This window comes from Panthera onca, chromosome A1 (assembly GCF_046562875.1).
Source record: "Panthera onca isolate mPanOnc1 chromosome A1, mPanOnc1 haplotype 2, whole genome shotgun sequence".
Taxonomy (NCBI): domain Eukaryota; kingdom Metazoa; phylum Chordata; class Mammalia; order Carnivora; family Felidae; genus Panthera; species Panthera onca.
The window spans coordinates 155,250,531-155,270,774 of record NC_138339.1 but is presented as its reverse complement, the minus strand read 5'-3'; the positions used below and the strand labels follow the sequence as shown (position 1 = coordinate 155,270,774).

Genomic DNA, 20,244 nt, shown 5'->3' with positions numbered 1-20,244 from the left:
GGGACATGACAAATGTTGGCAATGTTGGAAATATGCTTTGATGCCTAACAAAGATCACCAGGAACACATTTGTAGCCAACAAGGGTAGGTTTATTTATTACTTGCTGCAACAAGGAACACAGTCACCATAAGGAACCATGGGAAGTCTCACAAAGGATGAATTAAGGATAGAGTATTAATAGAGTTATTTGTAGGAGTTAGTCATAGAAAAGTAGATTGATCTGAGTTTGGAAACCAGAGAATTGTTGACACTCTAAACAATCATATCTTTAGAACACCTGTATACAGTTACTGCTAGATTTGTTTGTGTTATCTTGAAATACATGGATCTGAACTCAGTGGTGTTAAAAAGACCTTGAGCTTGGATACTCACTGGCAGTCATGATGTTTTGAGACAGTGTATCTGCTTTGCAAGTCATAGTGCAGTCCATTTTCAAAAACTCTGTTTTCTTCTTCAAGTGGTTTTCCCCTAATAACCTGACAGGTGGGCAATTTTCCACTTTATTACATGTGTATTGGAAAACTGTGCCCAGAATACCTGGGGACTTATCTGAGTAAAGCCAGACCTATGAAAATGGTGAGGTATGGAGATCATAGACACTAAAATCCAATTTAGAGTTAATCACAGGTTTCTTGGGGGATTGGAACAGAAAGAAGTTAGGACAATAACAGAGTCAAGTGAAGACACAGCCAAGGGGACAATTGGAGCCAACTATCAAACTCTTTAATCACAGTCAATGTAATGGTCAGATACCAAGTTGGGATGAGGTGGTGCCTGGTCTCTTGATATGAGAATGAATCCAGCAGGCCTCAACTAGACTTGGAGTCTGGACTGGCACTGACCCTCCTATGTCCTCATTACCCTATGATGATCTGTCAGTCTCAAATCATTTGATTCCAGTCTTACTAGGTAGTCTCACCTGAATTTTTTGTATTTCCTCTCTTCATTTATTACACATAGAGTTTCTACTCATAAAATGCTAAAGAGGCTCTTTACAGTAGCTATTAACCATATGTGACAAGTGCTTCTAAGAACCTGATTTTTTATTTTATTTATTTAGTTTAAATTTAAAAATGAACACTTTACTCAGTGACTGGGAAAATTTTTAGTATGTTTCAAGCATCTTCAGCATGTGAATCTCCCTTTCAACTATAAATTTTACAAGATCAAAATACAGAGTAAGGATTTCCCCTGAAAATTAAATGCTCCCATGAAAATTGAAATGTTTTCTACGTGTAAAATACTGAACTTTGAAGACTTAGCACAAAAGGAAAGAAGTTTAACCTATTTCACTAGTATTTTATATTTGATCACATATTGAAATGGTAATATTTTGGACATATAGGGTTAAATAAAATATATTATTAAAGTTAATTTCACTTGTTTCTTTTTACTTTTCTTAGCGAAGCTACTGGAAAATTTTAGCATACAAGTGTGGCTTACATTGCATTTCTATCAGACCCTGCTGGTCTAGATTACCAAAAGCCCAGTGAGATATTTACCTTAGACATTTTATATTTTCTCCCTTGTAAGGCGGTATCTACCGCTTCACTTAACATTTTATGTATCGTCACTCTTAAGAAAAAAATTTTTTATGGGTATTGAGGAGGGCACCTGTTGGAATGAGCACTGGGTGTTGTACGGAAACCAATTTGACAATAAATTTCATATTTAAAATAAATAAATAAACAAAAAAAATTTATTGTTTGAAAATAAAGTTAAAAGCTCTCCTTTCTTACTAAAGACAAGAAACAAGAAGTGGTCCAAGTGCTCAAACATAGTCTGATGGGAAACAGGAGTGAAAATGTTGGAGAGACCTGGAGTGAGAGTTAAAGCATTAGTAATGGTGAATCCTATTCAGGGACCGCTGTCTGGGAGTTAGGAATTTTATTGTGTGATTGTGTGAAAGTAGACAGGCAAAGGCACAGTAGAGCAAATCAATATGATAGCTCCAGAATTTGGGCTATTTAAGTTTATTTTTTAATGTTTTATTTATTTTTGAGACAGAGAGAGACAGAACATAAGCAGGGGAGGGACAGAAAGAGAGCGAGACACAGAATCCGAAGCAGGCTCCAGGCTCTGAGATGTCAGCACAGAACCCGATGCGGGGCTCGAACCCACAAACCATGAGATCATGACCTGAGACGAAGTGGGACGCTTAACTGACTGAGCCACCCAGGCGCCTCTGGGCTATTTAAGTTTGAATTAATTAAAATTAAATTTTCAGTTTCCCATTCTAACTAGCCACATTCCAAGTATGCAATTACTTGATTACTTCAAGAACCAAGTGGGTTACTTGTATTATTTTTCTAGGGCTACTGTAACAAAGTACCAGAGCCTGAGTTACTTAAAACAATGGAAATGTACTCTCTCATAGTTCTGGGGGCCAGCAGTGTGAAATTGGTTTTGGCAGGCTGTAGGGGAGAATCTGTTTCTTGCCTCTTCCAGCTTCTAGTTGCTGTCAGACAACTAGGTTGGTTGTGGGGACATTACTTGGCTTGTGGGGATATTACTACAACCTCTGGTTCCATGGTCTCATAGCCTCCATTTTTCTGTGTCGTCTCCTTTGTTTGTCTCAAAACTCTCTCTGCTTCTCTGTATAAAGATACACGTGATTAGATTTAGGCCCACCCAGATAATCTAGATAAGATTCCTCTTCAAGATCTTTAACTTATTTACATCTTTGCCATATAAAGTAGTCTTCACAGGTTCTGGAGATTTGTATGTGGACATATCTTTGGGGCCACAATTCAACCCATTATAATATGTATTGGCACAAATATATAACATTTTCATCATTGAAGAAATTTATTTTTCACAGGAGGAGAGTTAGAGGAGAGTTATGAATCAAGAGTCAAAACACTTGATAAATTGTCAGAAGTAACCCAGTAGCTGGTGAATCTGTCACAAAGAATTAAGGCAGTAGAGGCAAATGTCGAAGGAATGTGAGTATTTTAATTATAGTAAAAAAATAAATAAACACATAAAATTTTCCAACTTAATCATTTTTAAGTGTGTGTACAGCCCTGTTAATTATATGCACATACTTATACAACAGATCCCCAGAACTTTTTTATCTTTCAAAATTGAAATTCTATACCTCTTGAATAACTCCTCTTTTTCATCTCTCCTAGCGGCTGTCAATCACCATTCTACTTTGTTCCTAAGACTCCGACCACTTCAGTACCTCATATAAATGGAGTCAAGCCATATTTATCTTTTTGTGACAGAATTTCTTTTTTAAGGCTGCATAATATTCCATTGTGTGTGTGTATACCAAATTTTGCTTATCTATTCATCCTTCAGTGAGCATTTAGGTTGCTCCCACAAAGAAGTTGGGTTTCTGCAGCTGTTGCAAAAGCAAGTCCTGAAAACATAGATGAGAGAACAGCATAGCTATTCTCAAAACAGTTATTCAACACATACTGACAGTGCATTTATGTCCTAGATGCAGTGCTAGGGAGTCAAGATACAGTGAATCACACATGTGCACAAAATCTCGGACACTCAAAGTGCTCAGTCCAGGGTTTCACTGTCAAGGAGGTTTGGCACGGGTTAGAAAATGTTCTGAGGTGCCAGAATCACTCCAGATACATTGATCACTTGGAGGGGAGGTTGGCAGCTCTGGTCAGAGATTTAAGCATCTAAATACCTTCTCCTCAGAGTTTTTTAGAGTAGGTAAGGAAGGTGCTTGAACACCACAGAACCAGGAAAACAAGTATTCCAGTCTTTCTGGGTTTTCCCAGTTGTTTGAACTGCGGAACCGTCTATCAGACATTTTCCTGTCACGTGGGACCTCAAATATCAGCATCTCATTGGCCAGGACTCTGGGTGGGCGGGAAGAACAGGAGAGACCAATGGGGATGGGCCAAGTGGGAAGCGGAGGCTCTGCTCACACGCATGCTCAGTGCCCTTTGGCTGACCGCAGGAAGAGCTGTGTCCTAGATCGCCGCAGCGGGTGTGGGTGTTGGGTACCTGTGTGCTGGCTTGCCTGGCTACACAGCCAACCTGCATTCTGTGGAAACTGGCAGATAGGCCAGTATCTGCCTCAGGCTTGCAAGGATAGGCCATTTCAGAGTCACGGATACCTCCAAAACCCAATCTCGTGGCAGTCCACCTGACTCTAAGGGGCTGAAAAGGCTTCACAGGTGCCAGAAGGGCCCTTTGGGTGAACGGCAAGCCTGGTGTCCTGGCTATACCTTCCCACAGACCTTGACTGACTGGCTCTCGTTTTTCACAGAGAACAGACCGTGGCCTCAGCCATGAGCCCAGCAGCTTCAAGCAGTCTCTTCTTGGCCTGCAGCCTAACATTGGCACCATTGTTTGCAGGTGAGAGAAGGGGTGGGCCCTGGCCATTCCCCCATTGTTCCTGCCCAAATTACTACACCCTCCACCCCCCTCGCCTCCCCCCCCCACCTCCCCCCCACCCCTCCCGTATTCCCGCATTCCGCCTTGCATTCCCGCATTGCTCCATTCTAAATTAGGTTCCATAGACCTTCAGTGACATTTTCTTTGCCAAGGCCTGCTCTGCATGGCATCCAAAGTGAACGAGCAGACGTGGTTCCTGCCCTCATAGCTCTTACAGTCTCCTGACTAGTACTGGGCACAGAGTCTTGATTTACTCAGTTGGGCAAACATCGAGCGCATCCTTGTCTTATGTATTCTTATGCGAGAACAGGGAAAATTGGTTCCCTATTCTTGGAGTTGTGAGCAATATGGGACATAGTGAAGTGATGGCACTTAATTAGCTTTTGTTAAAGGATAGCTTTTTGTCTGTTTTTCTCCAGACACCACCTCATATTGGGGGAAAGGAGAAGAGAAAATGTTCACCACTAAAACGCAAATCATGGGCCCTGTGGAATTGTCAGATACTGTATGAACAGATACTGTATGAACAGCCACTAAGTACCCTTGATTATTCACCAGATGCAGGATGTTCTGTATCCTGCATCAATTAGTGGGCAGGAGTCATTCAATTAGTGCCACAAAATATTTTTAAGTTTATCAGTTATGGGATGTTCTCAGGAAAAAGCACAGTAAACAAGGATAGGGTTGTTATGCAGATTTAAGTCATCTTCTTATCCATTGATAAGAATTTCTAGAGATCTGGAGTCATCTCCTTTCTGCAGGAGGAAGACACCTGCAGGTGGAAGACACCCTTACAAGGGTGTCTTTTTTTTTCTTAATGTTTATTTATTTTTGAGAGAGAGAGAGACAGAGACAGAGCATGAGCGGGAGAGGGGCAGAAAGGGAGACATAGGATCTGAAGCAGGTTCTAGGCTCTGAACTGTCAGCACAGAGCCTGATGCAAAGCTTGAACCCATGATCCATGGTATCATGACCGGAGCAGAAGTGAGATGCTTAATGGACTGGGCCACCCAGTGACCCCTTACAAGGGTGTGTCATAAGGAGATTTCCCTTATAAATACAATTTATGTATTTCCCATATAGATGTCTCTTACAGAAGAGTAACTTCTACTTGGTTTTCAGAGCTTCTCCTATGTTTGCAGTTTCTACAAAAATAACCTAAAATAGTCTTTATACAGAAGAGACTTTTTTTTTCAAGTAAACTCCACACCCAACATAAGGCTCAAACTCATGATCCCAAATCAAGAGTCACGTGCTCTACTGACTGAGCCAGCCAGTCATATTTTGGAGTGGCAAATTTTGCTTTCCTACAGTAACTTACCTCACTTAGTGTAATGGCCTCAAAGTCAATCCATGTTGTCACAAATGGAAAAATATCCTTGTGGTTATTGTTGTTCTTTTTTAAATGTCTAAATATTCCATTGTGTATGTATATACCACAATTTCTTTATCCACTCATGTATTGATGTACACTTAGGTTATTTCCATGTCTTGGCTATTATAAAAATGCTGCTGTGAACATGGGGATGCAGATGTCTTTTCAAGTTGCTATTTAGGTTTTCTTTGTATTTTTTATTGTTTTTAATGTTTGTTTATTTTTGACAGACAGTGTGAGCAGGGGAGGGGTAGATAAAGAGGGAGACACAGAATCCGAAACAGGCTCCAGGCTCAGCTGTCAGCACAGAGCCTGACGTGGGGCTCAAACCCACAAGCTGCAAGATCATGACCTGAGCCGAAATTGATGCTTGACTGACTGAGCCACTCAGGCACCCCAGATTTCCTTTGTATATATTCCCAGAAGTGAAGTCACTGGATCATATGGTATTTTTAAAAAAATATATATATATATAAAGTACATTTGAAGATCTAATTGGCTTTATTAAATGTTTCATGAATTGGGCAGCATTCATTCCAAGAAGCACTTGGGAGCTCCACTGAGCTGCAGAAAAGAAAAGGTTTTTAAAGACAGTGAAAATGCATTTTAAAAAGGGAATTTATGGGGCACTTGGTTGGCTCAGTTGGTTATGTGTCTGACTCTGACTCTTGGTTTCAGCTCAGGTCATATCTCATCTTCATGAGCTCAAGCCCCATGTTAGGCTCTGCACTGACAACATGGAGCCTGTTTGGGATTCTTTCTCTCCCTCTCTCTCTCTTCCCCTACCCCACTCATGCAGGAGTGCTTCTCTCTCTCTCTCTCTCTCTCTCAATAAATAAATAAATAATAAATAAACAATAAATAATAACACACAAACAATAAATAAATAAACAAACTTTAAAAAATGAGGGAATTTATTAGCAAATAATGTATTGTTTAGGCAAGGTCATCTTCCTAAAGGGAAAAAAAAAGACTGTTTCAGGGAATTGCCTCCTACAATTGAACAGGAAATTTTTTGGCTAGTTATAGGTTACATTTATGAAGGGTTGAAACTGTATAGTTAGATTATGTATTAAATCTTGGTTTACTGATGTGGGGCCTTAAAGTAAGTTACTCCATTTGGGGCCTATGGGTTTTTTTCACAATTTTTCTTTTGATCCCATGCTTAGCTGAGAGATGTGACCAAAATTTAAGGCATTAATGCCACTCTCAGCTACCACTTTTTAGTTTTCACAGCTTAGGTTGATCCTTTTTGTGGTATTCACAGGTCATGACATTTTTGTTTAATTTCTTTGGTATGCACGGGTTACTTCATGCTCACAATTTTTAAGTCATCATCTTCTTTTTTTTTTTTTTTTTTCTTTCCTGACAATTGGGAGGGAGATCATTTGGCTGGTGCTTAGTGGCTACAAACATGCTTTGAAAGCTTTTGAGAGAATATAATGCACAAGGGAGATTTTTATGATTATGGTAAGCAAGATAATTCCCAATATTTAGAGTGCACTTTGGAGCCACGGTCTCGAAGGCTGAAATAACCAAAATCAAATAAGATAAAGAAAGACTCTGTGGAATAATTCTCTTTTTTAAGTTAAGTTGCTTGTTCTGTGATCTTATGTAATTGAGTTTCAATTTCCCTAAAAGCATCAATCCAAGTACAACAAATTGTGTTGGCCACAGTATCGACACCTCCTTACTCAGTTAAAAGACAACTAAGAGTGATGTGGTTTGAAGGAGTGGGGTTCAGAGCCAATGGCCAAGAAAGAATTCTTGAGATGTTTTTGGTGCAAAAAGGTATTTTTATTATAGCACAGGGACAGGAACTGTGGTCAGAAAGAGCTGCTCTGGGTTTGTGAGGAGTTACTGATTATATATTTTCTATCCTTTGGAGGGGAGGTGACATTAGGGCTCTAGAAAATTGAGTCTACAGGTTTCTGAAGATTGCTTTTTTCTTATAAATCATTAAGACAGTTGCAAGATGGAGACTCATGTCCTGTATGACTGTAATCTCTATCAGTTAGCCATTTGTTTTTCACTTTCCTTTGTTCTTGGGCAGCCATGGAGTACCTGAGGAATGTCACACATACCCCACCTGGAGGGGTGGTGGGTTCCTGGTATTAGCTTGTGCTTTGCCCTCAGCTTGCCTTTTGCTCCCTTATCAAAGAGCTACTCTATTATCAAAAACAACTTTGCCAGAGAATCTAAGGACCTTTGTTGACTAGCCATTGAACAACAGATTCTGCAATGTTTTTAAGAATTGAGGAGAGGTGTGTTTTTTTTTTTTTGTCTTTTTAAAAAATTATTTTCTTATTTACATTTATTCTTAACCAGGAAAGTTTGGTCCTGCCAACGGAAGCAAATTGTGAGTCATAAGTGCCTCCTGGTAGTCTCTTCCAACTTGATGATGTAAATCCAGGGGAGCTGACCAATGAGATATCTTATTTCACCTGTAAAAAGTTAGGAGCACAGTTAAATAACCTAAGAGGTATTGCCAGGCTCTGTGCCAGCTATCTAGGCATTTATAGACCGAAGAAGAATGATGACCACTGCAAAAGACAAACCGGTTTAGGACATAAGCCACTTCCACTAGGTGGCACTGTTAATGGACAGATAGGGTGTTTTGTTTTGTTTTGCTTTGTTTTGTTTGTTTTGTTTTGTTTTCTAATGACAGATCCAGCAGTCTGAAAGGCAAAGGTTTTCCCCCTTTGAATGTCCTGGGAGATAATATATGATGACATTATCTTGCCAGTCCAGTGTCAGAGTAAAGCAAAGAAAGAGAGGAAAGGGTTTTGTGTTATAGTATAAATTCTTGATCCAGCACCTTGGACAGAAGTAGTTTACCTCAGTATTTATACCTAGCTAATTTGATTTGGAGGTCTTCAATGCCTGTATAAGACCAGATGTCATGTGGACCCTTTTTCATATGTGAGATTCATATCCAAGTTAATAAATCCCTGAAATTTGGCTGCCATCTGGGTAGTGGATCTCCCTTCCAAGGAGATTCAGGGGCTGTTTTTGTTCGTAGCAATTCCAAGTGAGAAGGGTAGGAGATAATTGGAGACATTGGTTTGGAGAGTTATAGCCACATTTTTTAGAAAACTAGAATTCAGGATCCATCCAACTTACAGGAATATAACAGAACTTCAAAAGACAGTTAACAGGATTAAAATCTGATATAAATAAAGATGTAAACATAATTTCTTTTCTTATCCTCATTTTTGGGGCACCTGGATGGCTCAGTTGATTCAACATCTGACTCTTGATTTCAGCTGAGGTCATGATCCCAGGGTCTTGAGATCCAGCTCTATGTAGGGCTCTCCAGTGAGGGTGGAGCCTGCTTACGATTCTCTCTTTCTCTGCCCCCTCCCTTGCTCATGTGCTATCTCTCTCTAAAATAAAAAATTAAATAATAGAATCACCCTAATGTTTTAATTTTTTTTAATGTTTTATTTATTTTTTAAAGCAAGAGAGACAGAGCATGAGTGGGGGAGGGACAGAGAGAGAGGAGGAGACAATAGAATCTGAAACGGGCTCCAGGCTCTGAGCTGTCAGCACAGAGCCCAACGCAGGGCTCAAACTCACAGACTGTGAGATCTTGACGTGAGCTGAAGTCAGACACTCAACTGACTGAGCCAACCAGGCGCCCCTATATACATCTCCTTTGAATATGATATTCCAAAGTTTTGTCCTATTATGAAGAGAACAGATTCTCATTGAACTTACGTAAACAGCTAATTATCTTGCCATAAAAAGAATAGTCAAGTTTTTGAATTTTGGAGAAATCAAGGAGGGAGAGAAAAAAAGTAAATGTTTCATCTTTGTTCACACAGTATATCTTACCAAACTGTTGATAGCTTAAGAGAAGAGAGAAAAACATTTTCTAAAATCTGCAATAACAAAACATTAGAGAATCATCAATTTTTAAACAAGTCATAAAATAATAAGTCATAAAATAAGATCATTATAATTATCTTCTTCAGTGTATTTAGTCCCCTGTTATTAATTTTTAATCTGTTTGAATCCAGTTTTTCCACTAGTTTTAGAAATTTTTACCCAGTTCAGTTTTATGAGCTGGAGTTATCAGAAGTCTATGTTCTAGAGTATTTATCAGATTGTTTTTCATGAATTTCTCTGAAGATAAAATACATTTGCAGAAAGCTTCTGTAAAAACTTCTGAGTAAAACAATAACTGAAAATGATAAAAGACTTAAATATGGCATAAAGGTCTGATTAGGGGCACCTGGGTGGCTCAGTCGGTTAAGCATCCAACTTCAGCTGAGGTCATGATCTCACAGACAGATCTCATGTCGGTCTGTGTGCTTACAACTCAGAGCCTGAAGCCTGCTTCTGATTCTGAGTCTTCCTCTCTCTCTCTGCCCCTCCCCCACTCACACTCTGTCTCTCTCTCTCTCAAAAATAAATAAACATTATTTTTTTTAAAAAAGGTCTTATTAGAGCTCATTACAATGCAGGTGACAATGGAATTTGGTTATTTTTGTGATGTGTAACATTGTAAGATAATAACTAGAGTAATGGCTGATAATATTATATCAGGACATATCACAGTTTTAGATGTTTTACAAAATTTGTAGAATACTTATTAATAGTATTTACCTATACAATGTAAGATTTAATATCACCTATTTGATAATGCTTCCCATATAATTTAACATAACAAATAAACCTAATTAGGTTAGCATCTTCCTTTTTATAATGAGAAAGAACAATCCTTTGAAATGTTCAGTGACCCTTTGGAAATTTCAAAATTAATTTGTGGCCAAAAGACTTCATTTTAAAATTCGATTTGGGGAAGTTTGTAAAAAAAAAAAAAATCAAAAGGTTTTGAACACTTGACTAGTAGGGTAATAGGTGGCTGTGAAACAATAGTTGGTTGTCTGTTTAACCAAAGTGACAAAGACTTCAGAGGCAAATATAGAATGTTATATAATTGTGAGTAAAATTTCACTTTTTTAATATTAAAAAGACTTAGTTTTCTTAAAGAACTGATGATAAAGATATCATGAAGCACAGAATATTATTTTGATAAAATACAAAATGCTTGTTTTCCAGAGAGATAACTTTGAAAGGGAAAAAACAAATTAAAAAGTTTGTGATCTTTTATCAAGAGCAAACCAATAGTTCAAAAAACTGTCCTTTTAGAAAGAGAAAACTACATTTTAACTTTGCACCAGTGTACTTTTGATATTGAAATTCATTCTTCAATAAATTCATTTTATTCTTAGCCAGCTGAACCACATATCAAAATTCCTTTTTAAAGAATCCTTTTCCACAAATTTCCTAAGGTGTTTCTTTTTTTTTTTTTTAATTCAGATTTTGTCTGAAATTTTTCCTTCTTTAAATAACCAGCTTTATTATTTTTTCATCACAAAATTATTTTTTCATCACCACCCACAAAATGCATTTCCATTTCTCATACCTTCTTTTACTGAAAGCATCTCCTCCTTTACTTGCATATGGAGATGTTTTCCTTACTATTTTTAGTAGTTTTAATTAGAATTCTTAACTATTAAAAACTTTAATTTCTATCAAAAACTAAGTAGTAAGAAATTGTGACCTGTTATACCACAAATCTTTAATTGGCATATTTATGAATACATGTCATAATTTCTGAAAATGTGCTTTCTTATAGTACAGTCTTTCAATAAAGCACAAAAAAATGTCTGCTAAGAGATCTAAATTTATCCTTAATTTCTGTGTAAATAAACCTGTGTTTAGTAATTAATACTTCATTATCTTATTTGGAAATGATGTAGATTTTCAGTAAATTTAACTAAACTCATCACTTAACTCAGTAAAACTTTAAAATTTCAAGTTGCCAAAAAGATTTAGGAAGCTGTTTTTAAGTAAGTTTTATTATACCAAGTTTTTATTGACAAATTTTATAACAGAGATAACATGAGCTTACTTTAGTAAACCTGGGTAGAATAAGTATTTTATATTTAATGTTGATGACTCTAAAGACAATCCAGTTTTAAGTAAACTGATAAACTAGCTTTATTACCAAATATTGTCCCATATGACATAAACCTGAAATTCACTTTGGTCTTTTTATTCTATTTTTGAGAATTAAAAAAAAGTTTTATTTATTTAAGTAATTTGTACATCGAACATGGATCTCGAACTCACGACCCCAAGATTAACAATTGCATGCTCTTCCCACTGAACCAGCCAGGTGCTCCTATTTTTGAGAATTTTTATGAATACTAAAATTATGTAAGTGCTTAATTTTCTTTAAGCTGGTTAAGTAGAATTCTTTTACCAAGTAATTTTAGCAATACCTTAGAGGTAGAAAATGCCATATATTCAAAATAAACACAATGTACAAACAGATACAGAGACCTTATAGTTAGTAATACTTGTGGAGAAGGTTTTTGAGATTTGTATTTGTCCCTGGAGGAAATATTGAGGCTGAGGTCTAGAGTTTGGGTGAGTCTCTTTAGCAGTTCATAGTTTTAAAATGACTCTTTTGTTTCTTTCTTTTTCTTTTCTTTAGTCTCAGGTGGCCTTTGTTTATATTTTACAGACATGATAAGATTTATCAAGGGACAAAGAATACAAGTTCCTCCATGAAGGACTTTGGTTTTCTAAGGCCAATAATTTAAAAACCTTTTGAGATAAACAGAGGAGATTTGGGGTTTGGTAAAGGAATAGGTGGGCTTTGAATTGCTTCTAGAGTTGCACTTCTAGTTTTGGAAAGGTTTGTAAGATAAGGACAGTTGCTTTTAATTACTCAAAAATTGAGTTCTAGCCTGGATGTGATGTTAAAGGACTAACATACAACCACCTACGTTGAATTTTTTTCTTTTAGTTTTCCCTTGACTGTTTAAAGGAATGATGTAGAAGTTTACCGGAAAATCCTTCAGTGTCGTATCAACTCTAGGAGGGACTCATAAAGTGCCCTCCTTGAAAGGTAGATAGGGGGTGTCTGGTGGACTCTTGTTTCTGGTCATGCAAAGACAATTCAGAAGATGACTAGAATGAGGATTGAAATAAAGCAGGGATAGAGGGAAGCAGTAAGAATTATAACAATCTTACGGTCTTTTTTATTAGGTACCTCATATGTCTTTTTAATTTTATTATCTTTTTTTTTGTCTTGAAACTTTCAATGAATCTATTTTTGGAATTTTGAAGCCTTTGCTTTTTTTTTAATTTTTAAAATGTTTTTTATTTATTTTTGACAGAAAGAAAGAGACAGAGACAGAGTGTGAGCAGGGGAGGGGCAGAGAGAGAGGGAGGCACAGAATCCAAAACAGGCTCCAGGCTCTGAGCTGTCAGCACAGAGCCCACCCAACACGGGGCTCGAACTCAGGAACCAGGAGATCATGACCTGAGCTGAGGTCGGATGCTTAACCAGCTGAGCCACCCAGGCGCCCCAACCTGATGGTTTTTGCTTTTGACAATTTTTGCTTTGCTTTTATACCCCAACCTGACAGTTACCAAGTCAAGTTCTTCAGAACACAAAAGAAGCTTATAGATTGTCATAGCTTCCAGGACCATAGTTCTTGGATACAAAATAAGCAGGTGTGTGAGAAGATGGAAGACTTAACTCTGGATTTTAAGGATCCCATTCTCTTATTATTTATTTGTTATTTTTCTTTTAGCCAAGCCTTTACCTCATGTGCACATTAACAGAAACCAGTAGTACTGAGGAAACAGAAGTGTGGATACCGGCGGTAACTAAAGAACTAGAGACTGTGGAAAGGGTCGAATCAGCATATCTCAAAGAATGGGAACTGTGGACTGTTTCCAAGCAAGCAAAACACTGCAGCAGCTCCCTTGCTTTAGGAGTTAATGGCAAATTGGCCAATAGAAGAACCTGAATGTACCACCAGCAATTCTCAGTGTGAACTAAATCAGCAGACTTTAGTAAATGGGGACTAAAGACTGGAACTGGAGAAGGATTTAAATCAGCAAACTCCAGTAAATAACTGAATCAAGGGCTAAAGACTGGCTCTCTGTTAGTGCCTCTTAGCAATCTGAACCCTGGACTGGAAAACCAATTAGATCAGTAGCTTGATGCAAAGAAGGCAGAGGTCTAACAGAGGGGATTACCAATGGCCCTCAGAAACTGTGGTAAAGACAGTAACCAACCACAAAAGAGTTTACAGGGTGCCATGCCTGTTTGTCATGTTCCCTGAGTGCTTTCAGAAGTTTGCTTTGATCCCAACACTGCCACTAACTCTGTTAAGCACATACACAAATTCAGCTGAGTAAATTTGAAGATCTAATTGACTTCTCTAAACAATTTATAAATCAGGCAGCATCCCATCTAATAAGTAGAGGGGAGCTCTGCTGAGCTGCAGAAAAGGAAAGGATATGATTTTAAAGTCAGAGAGAGGGCATTACAAAAAGGATTATAATATTAGCAAGAGATGTATTGTTTACACAAATTCATCCTCCTAAAAGGAAAGGAGTCTCTCAGGGGATGGCCTCCTAGTGCTGACCAGAAAATTCCAGTTTGACTAGTTAAAGGTTACATTCCTGAGGTGGTTGAAACTACAGTTAGGTTAGGTATAAAATCTTGGTTTATTGATGTGGAGCCTTCATGTGAGTGACTCCATCTGGAATCTGTGGTTTTCCTTTTAACAGTAGTTCTATTTTTAATTTTTTGAGGATTCTTTATACTGTATTACATAGTGGCTGTGCCAGTTTACAATCCCAACAAAAGTATACAGTGGTTTCCATTTCTCCACATCCTCATCACCATTTGTTATTTCTTGTCTTTTTGATGGAATTTGAGGAGGTATTTCATTGTGGTTTTGATTTGCATTTTCCTAAAGATTAGTGATACTGAACATTTTTCATAAACCTTTTGGCCATTCTTATATCTTCTTTGGAAAAATGTCTATTTAGGTTTTCTGCTTATTTTTTTATTCAATTTTTGCAGGTCTTCCTCCCTCGCTCACACAAGGGCAAAAGCAAATTTTAGAACACATTTTTCCTGTCCTTTCCCTTTGTTTTTATTTATTTATTTATTTATTTATTTATTTATTTATTGTTTATTTGTTTTTAGTTGTATACATTTTTAAAATGTATACAATGTGTATATTAAAGTAAAAAATGTATGCTGATTCTTAAGTACTAAGTATACAAATGTGTACCCAAAGTAAATAATATATGCCCATGGTATAAAATGCAAAAGGTTAAGTAGTAGAGAGTATATCATGCTCTCCTCTTTAGCCCCCCAGCTTTTTGGAGACAACCACAGTTACCTCTTTCTTGAGTTCCTTTTCAGAGATCATCTATGATCTTTACAAACATGTCCAAATGTATCTTTTTCTTCCCATGGCAGCATTTCATGCCTGATGTTCTAGCTCTTGCTTTTTTTTTCCTTAAACATACATTTTGAAGAGTTTTCCATGCATGTAGAATAACACATTCTAAATATATCTGTTTCATGGATATGCTAAAGTCCATCTAGCCATGAGCATTTCAGTCATTTCTAACCATTTATTATCCCAGAGAACACTGCAGTGAATGACCTACTGTACATACAATTACATATGTAGGAAAATACCTAGGAATTGCTGGATCAAAGAGTATGTCCAATCTAGACTTTTTATTCTATATTATCAAATTGCTATCTAGAGAAGTTGTACTAATTTATCCACCAGAAATAATGGAAAATGCCTGTTTCCCATATTCTCACCAACACATTTAGTTTTAGTTTGTATTCCTCTTACCACAAATACCCTAGAGCAATGTTATCCAATAGAATGTTCTGCAATGAGTGAAATGTCTGTATTCGTACTGTCCAGGACAGTGGCCACTAACCACGTGGGGCAATTGGGCATTTGAAATAAGACTGATACAACTGAGGAACTGAACTTTTAAAACAAATTTTAATTACATTAAATAGACAAATTGGACAGAATAGCTTTAAGCAGAATGGGGTGTGAAAGAGTTTGGAAGGAGATAAAAGGAAATATGAGACACATTGCTAAGAAATTATGAATTGGGAAGTCTTTTTAATGTTATTGATTGGAATTTGTTTTTTATGTTATTTTTTTTTTTTATTACTTTTGGCTCTGTACTGTGCTTCATCAAACAAGACTCTTTAGAAAGAGCAGGCCAGGTTAACACTGGATCTCTAAAGTATTTAGTCTGTGGAGAGCTCCAGCCATCTCTGGATTCTGCTTCTTTTTGTCATCATGATAGCACATGGCTTCCAGCCCCCAGAAACCAACCTTCCCAACTCCTGCTCCTGCCCAGGGTCGAGGGCCTGCTGCCCTCACATTTGCAGGGTAATATGGCTCAATATTAAAAAGCTAAAATAATGGTTAAAATAGCTTCTATTCTCTTACCTGGACCTAAAAGGCCTGGAATATTCATACTCCTCCGAGTTCCTTGCCAGAGATTTTCAACACTGAGACATCTTCACTCTGCTTCTCAGCCCACCTCCTTTCCCCACCTCACTTTTCCTTCACTTTGAAGGGCATCACGATCACGTGCATGGACACACCAGTCCTCAAGTCCAAGCTCCCCTCTCTTGATCTGTCACTGCTTGATCTGTTTGAGCAAGAAATTCTAGGTTTCTTGGTACCAGGCACGGTTGAGGGAGAGTGTGCAAGCTCTGAGTCGGTTTGTTACCTTGGTATCACACATCACACGCTGCTCACCTTGTGGGAATTGGCAGAGCCAAAGGAGAGCTAGGAGAAGTCCTGCTGGAAGGAGGAGGTAAATTCTGCAGATAAATAGTGTGACTTTTACTTCCTGTTTTCCTTTTGCCCTACCTTTTCTCAGGTTTCTGCCTCTTCACCTGTAGTTCCCTCCACTCTCTGCTCTGTTCCAGGACTTTTTTTTTTTTTTTCTGCAGCAACAAAGTCCAGCCTTTGTCCTCAACAGCGGATAGTATTAAGGACACTGAGATGGAGGCAAAGTGTCAGTGGACATTGTTATGGAGCCCCAAAGGCAGAGAATGCAAGGAGAACTAAGGCTCCTTCTTGTCAGCTGGGGCCTCTTCTTTAAACCTCTTGTACATGCTACATCCTGTGCTCTTTATTTATAAGACTTTATTTATATTCTGCATAAGCACATGGAAGTAAATCTGTTTTAGGCCTCCATTAAAAAAGTTACCCCTTCAATGCAGCCGTTCCTTTGAATTGCAACCATACCCTACATTTTCTATCCTTTCTGTTTCTCTTTCTAGTATTTTTCATTGTCTTACATACTGTGTATTTTTCTTCCTTCTTTCTTTGTGTCTACCTCCGCCATCAGAAAGTAAGCTCTATGAGGGCAGGAATTTTTGTGGTAACTCTTCTGTTGAGTGTCATATGTGGAATACTACAGTGGAGTATAGGGGAACGTGAAGGGGACAGACCTAAGTCTGCTTTGTGAGCATGGGTACATTTGCCTGCCAGTGGCAAATAGCCAGCAAGTGTTTGTGTGTGTATGTGTGTGTGTGTGTATTTTTTTTTAACAGCATCCTGGGAGATTAAGATGAATGATGTAGATGAGAAGGATGTTGATGAATTCAACTCCAATGGCTTCAAGTGCCCAACATGCTTTGCAGTGATGGGAAGAAAGTGTGACAATGAGCTCAAGTGGTGCACAGCAGATAAAATGAAGTGTGTTGAGTTTTCTGGTGTCATAAACACAGGTACTTTTCTTGTTTGCAATATCATGTAGACACAGTACAAGTAGTACTCTCTCATAAGCTTAGGGGCATGTGTCTTAAGGGTAGTGTTGAGGAGAATGCAGCTTTTGCCCAGATTTCTTAGAAATAAGTATATAGCCTCACTCTGAAAATATGTCTAATTGGCTTTCTCACATTCTTTCATTGATTTATAAAATTTTACATGCTTTTGTCAACAAATCTGCTAGCTTTGAGGAAGGTGGTTTGGCATATTGGATGAACCTTCATCCTCTGCAAACTTCAGCTTTTTTAAAAAATAGTATTTTGTTGCTTAGAATTTTTTTTAAATGTCTGTTTATTTTAGAGAGAGCACAAGTGGAGAAGGGGCAGAGAGAGAGGGAGAAAGAGAATCTGAAGAGGGCTATGCGCTGAAAGCAGAGAGCCTGATGCCAGGCTCGAGCTCATGAACAATGAGATCATGACCTGTGCTGAAGTCAGAAGCTTAACCAACTGAGCCACGCAGGCACCCTAGTTTTTTTTTTAAAAAACATGAGTAATTTTTGCTCCCCCCCCAACCACCACTGGGGTTGTTAATTTTCAAAGTAAAAGCTTTGCAGAAAGGCAATGACTAAATTTAAACTTTCTTCAAAGAAGATTGTAAAGCATAATTTACTATACTTGCTTTAAGAAAATCCAACACAAAATTCTAAATTGAAGACACAAATGTGAAATGAATTAGAAGCAGTAGTATTATAGGGGCACCTGGGTGGCTCAGTCGGTTAAGCGTCCAACTTTGGCTCAGGTCATGAGCTCGCCCTTTCGTGGGTTCAACCCCGCATCGGGTTCTGTGTTGACAGCTAGGAGCCTGGAGCCTGCTTCAGATTCTGTATCTCCCTCTCTCTCTGCCCCTCCCCTGCTCGTGCTCTGTCTCTCTGTTTCTCTCAAAAATAAATAAGTGTTAAAAAAAATTAAAAAAGAAAAAGAATCAGTAGTATTGTGTAACATGAAGAGCAGTGGACAGGGTTCCATGAGGGTTGGGTTGTTTGCATAGTTATTCTTTACCTTCTCACTTTTTCCTGCTGATTCTGGGAATTTAGCTTTGTTGGAGTTCATCCTCAGATAATTAAAGGGACTAGTCCTGTCAATTGGTCTCTTGGATTCTTGTGTTTCTACTTCCTGTAATTTTCATAACAGAGTGATTCTTTGCTTTATAATAGCAGTCACTGGATATGGCACCCAGAAGAGGCAAAATGAAATTACCAAGAACATAATGTGGCTGCCATGTGTAAGAATGTATCTAAAAGCACTCTGAAAGACAGGGAACACAAGCAGAATAACTTTTTTATGGCTATTGTTATTTCTTTAAAAATAACTCAGAGAGTAAAAGGAGATTAGATTTATGTCTCATCATGGAGGGTATACATAACTGAAATTCAGATACATGCAGCTCCTCACAGTCATTTGAAGACTAATGAGAACTAAGGACTAAGAACAAGTTCTTACTACCATCTGTATAAAATGTCAATAAAACATACTACATACCTAAGTGATAATGTGAATTGGAAAATTTTTTACTTAAAGAAGGTTTGGAAAATATAACAATATTTGATTGAGGTATGTTGTGAGGGGGTTTAGGCATCTGGCAGCTGTGTGTTTGGAGGACACCATTCCAGCCCACTGTCTCTGCCAGAGACAGTTGTATTGGATGACTCATACACAATTATGGCCTGGCTTACATCTTACGTCCAGTCTCAGTGGGTAAAAAGGGGCGTATAAGAAAGGAAGAAGGCAGTGGCAGTCTTCTTTTTGTTTTTTTGTAGGTCTTAAAGACATTGCTGTTGAAATGAAGAAATGCATACAAGCAGACCTATGCAAAGAGATGATAACTTATATGGGTTTTCCAATTGCTAATGAGAGTAAAACCTGCAGATCAGCCATCAGAAATGGGGCCAGAGTCAGACCCCCAGCTCCCATCTTTTTTTGTTCTCTTTCTTAAGAAGCTGCTTCACTGAGCTCCTGCAAGAGCCCAACTATCTCCATTTATGAAATAAATGTGGGGTGGTTTTTTGGTTTTGGATTTATGTCTTCTTTCATGTCTATTCATTTCTTGGTATGTATATTCAGTTTCCCAATTACTCAGCAAGGTTTAGGTATGGTGTGTCCAGTTTCCCAGAGTCAATCAGTGTTGGGTCCCTGCATCTGAGAAGATCCCAGGACATTTAGAGAATGAGGACTTGCATAAGTGAAGTACTTCAAAAACAATACAAGAAGCAAGAATAAGAGTAACACTTCTGCTCACATAGCCTGAGGTGATTGCTTTAGAGGCAAGGTAGAAGTGGAAGAGTATGGATTCTACTAGGGAAAGGTTAAGATTTTAGATGAATTTTGAGGAGATATGCAATATTTGACAGCAGGGATAATGTGCATTCGGGCATGGAGTTGGGGGAGTGGGCAGATGGTAAAGTTCATTAGCTAAGCTTAACAATAGGGGGACTGGGGGAAAGAAAGGTATCAGTAAATATATGATTCTGGCTGAAAGCCTCTTTCTGTGAGTGACAGAGGTGGAACACAGTAAACTCATTGAACTAAGCACAGCCCTGCTCCCACCATGATGAGAAGCTGTTCCTCTCAGTCCACTGAAGACATGGTCTAGTTCTGTCTGTGGTTCTCACCCCTGACCGCTCATTACAATCACCTGCTAGCTTTATTTTTTTATTTTTTTTTAAATTTTTATCTGCTTGTTAATGTACACTATTTAATTAGTTTCAGATGTACAATAATAGTGATTCAACAGTTCTGCATATCACCCTGTGCTCATCACAAGTGCATCCTTAATCCGCATCACCTATTTGACCTATTACCACACCCTGCTTCCCTCCCATCTGGGAACCATCAAATTGTTCTCTA

At 38.1% G+C, this 20,244-nt stretch overlaps 1 protein-coding gene across 2 annotated transcripts; it reads left to right on the top strand.

Moving 5' to 3' along the window:
* Positions 1 to 3,925: 3,925 nt before the first annotated feature.
* On the top strand, positions 3,926 to 19,418 carry LOC144615716 (uncharacterized). Of its 2 annotated transcripts, XM_081795811.1 has the most exons (4): positions 3,926 to 4,149; positions 4,242 to 4,330; positions 17,185 to 17,361; positions 19,158 to 19,418. In XM_081795811.1, exons 2-4 carry the CDS (start codon positions 4,264 to 4,266, stop codon positions 19,331 to 19,333), a joined length of 420 nt encoding a protein of 139 aa, XP_081651937.1. In that variant the 5' UTR covers positions 3,926 to 4,149; positions 4,242 to 4,263; the 3' UTR covers positions 19,334 to 19,418. The 2 variants fall into 2 exon arrangements, 1 of the variants encoding a protein (XP_081651937.1); XR_014137754.1 differs by lacking the exon at positions 17,185 to 17,361.
* Positions 19,419 to 20,244: the final 826 nt, after the last annotated feature.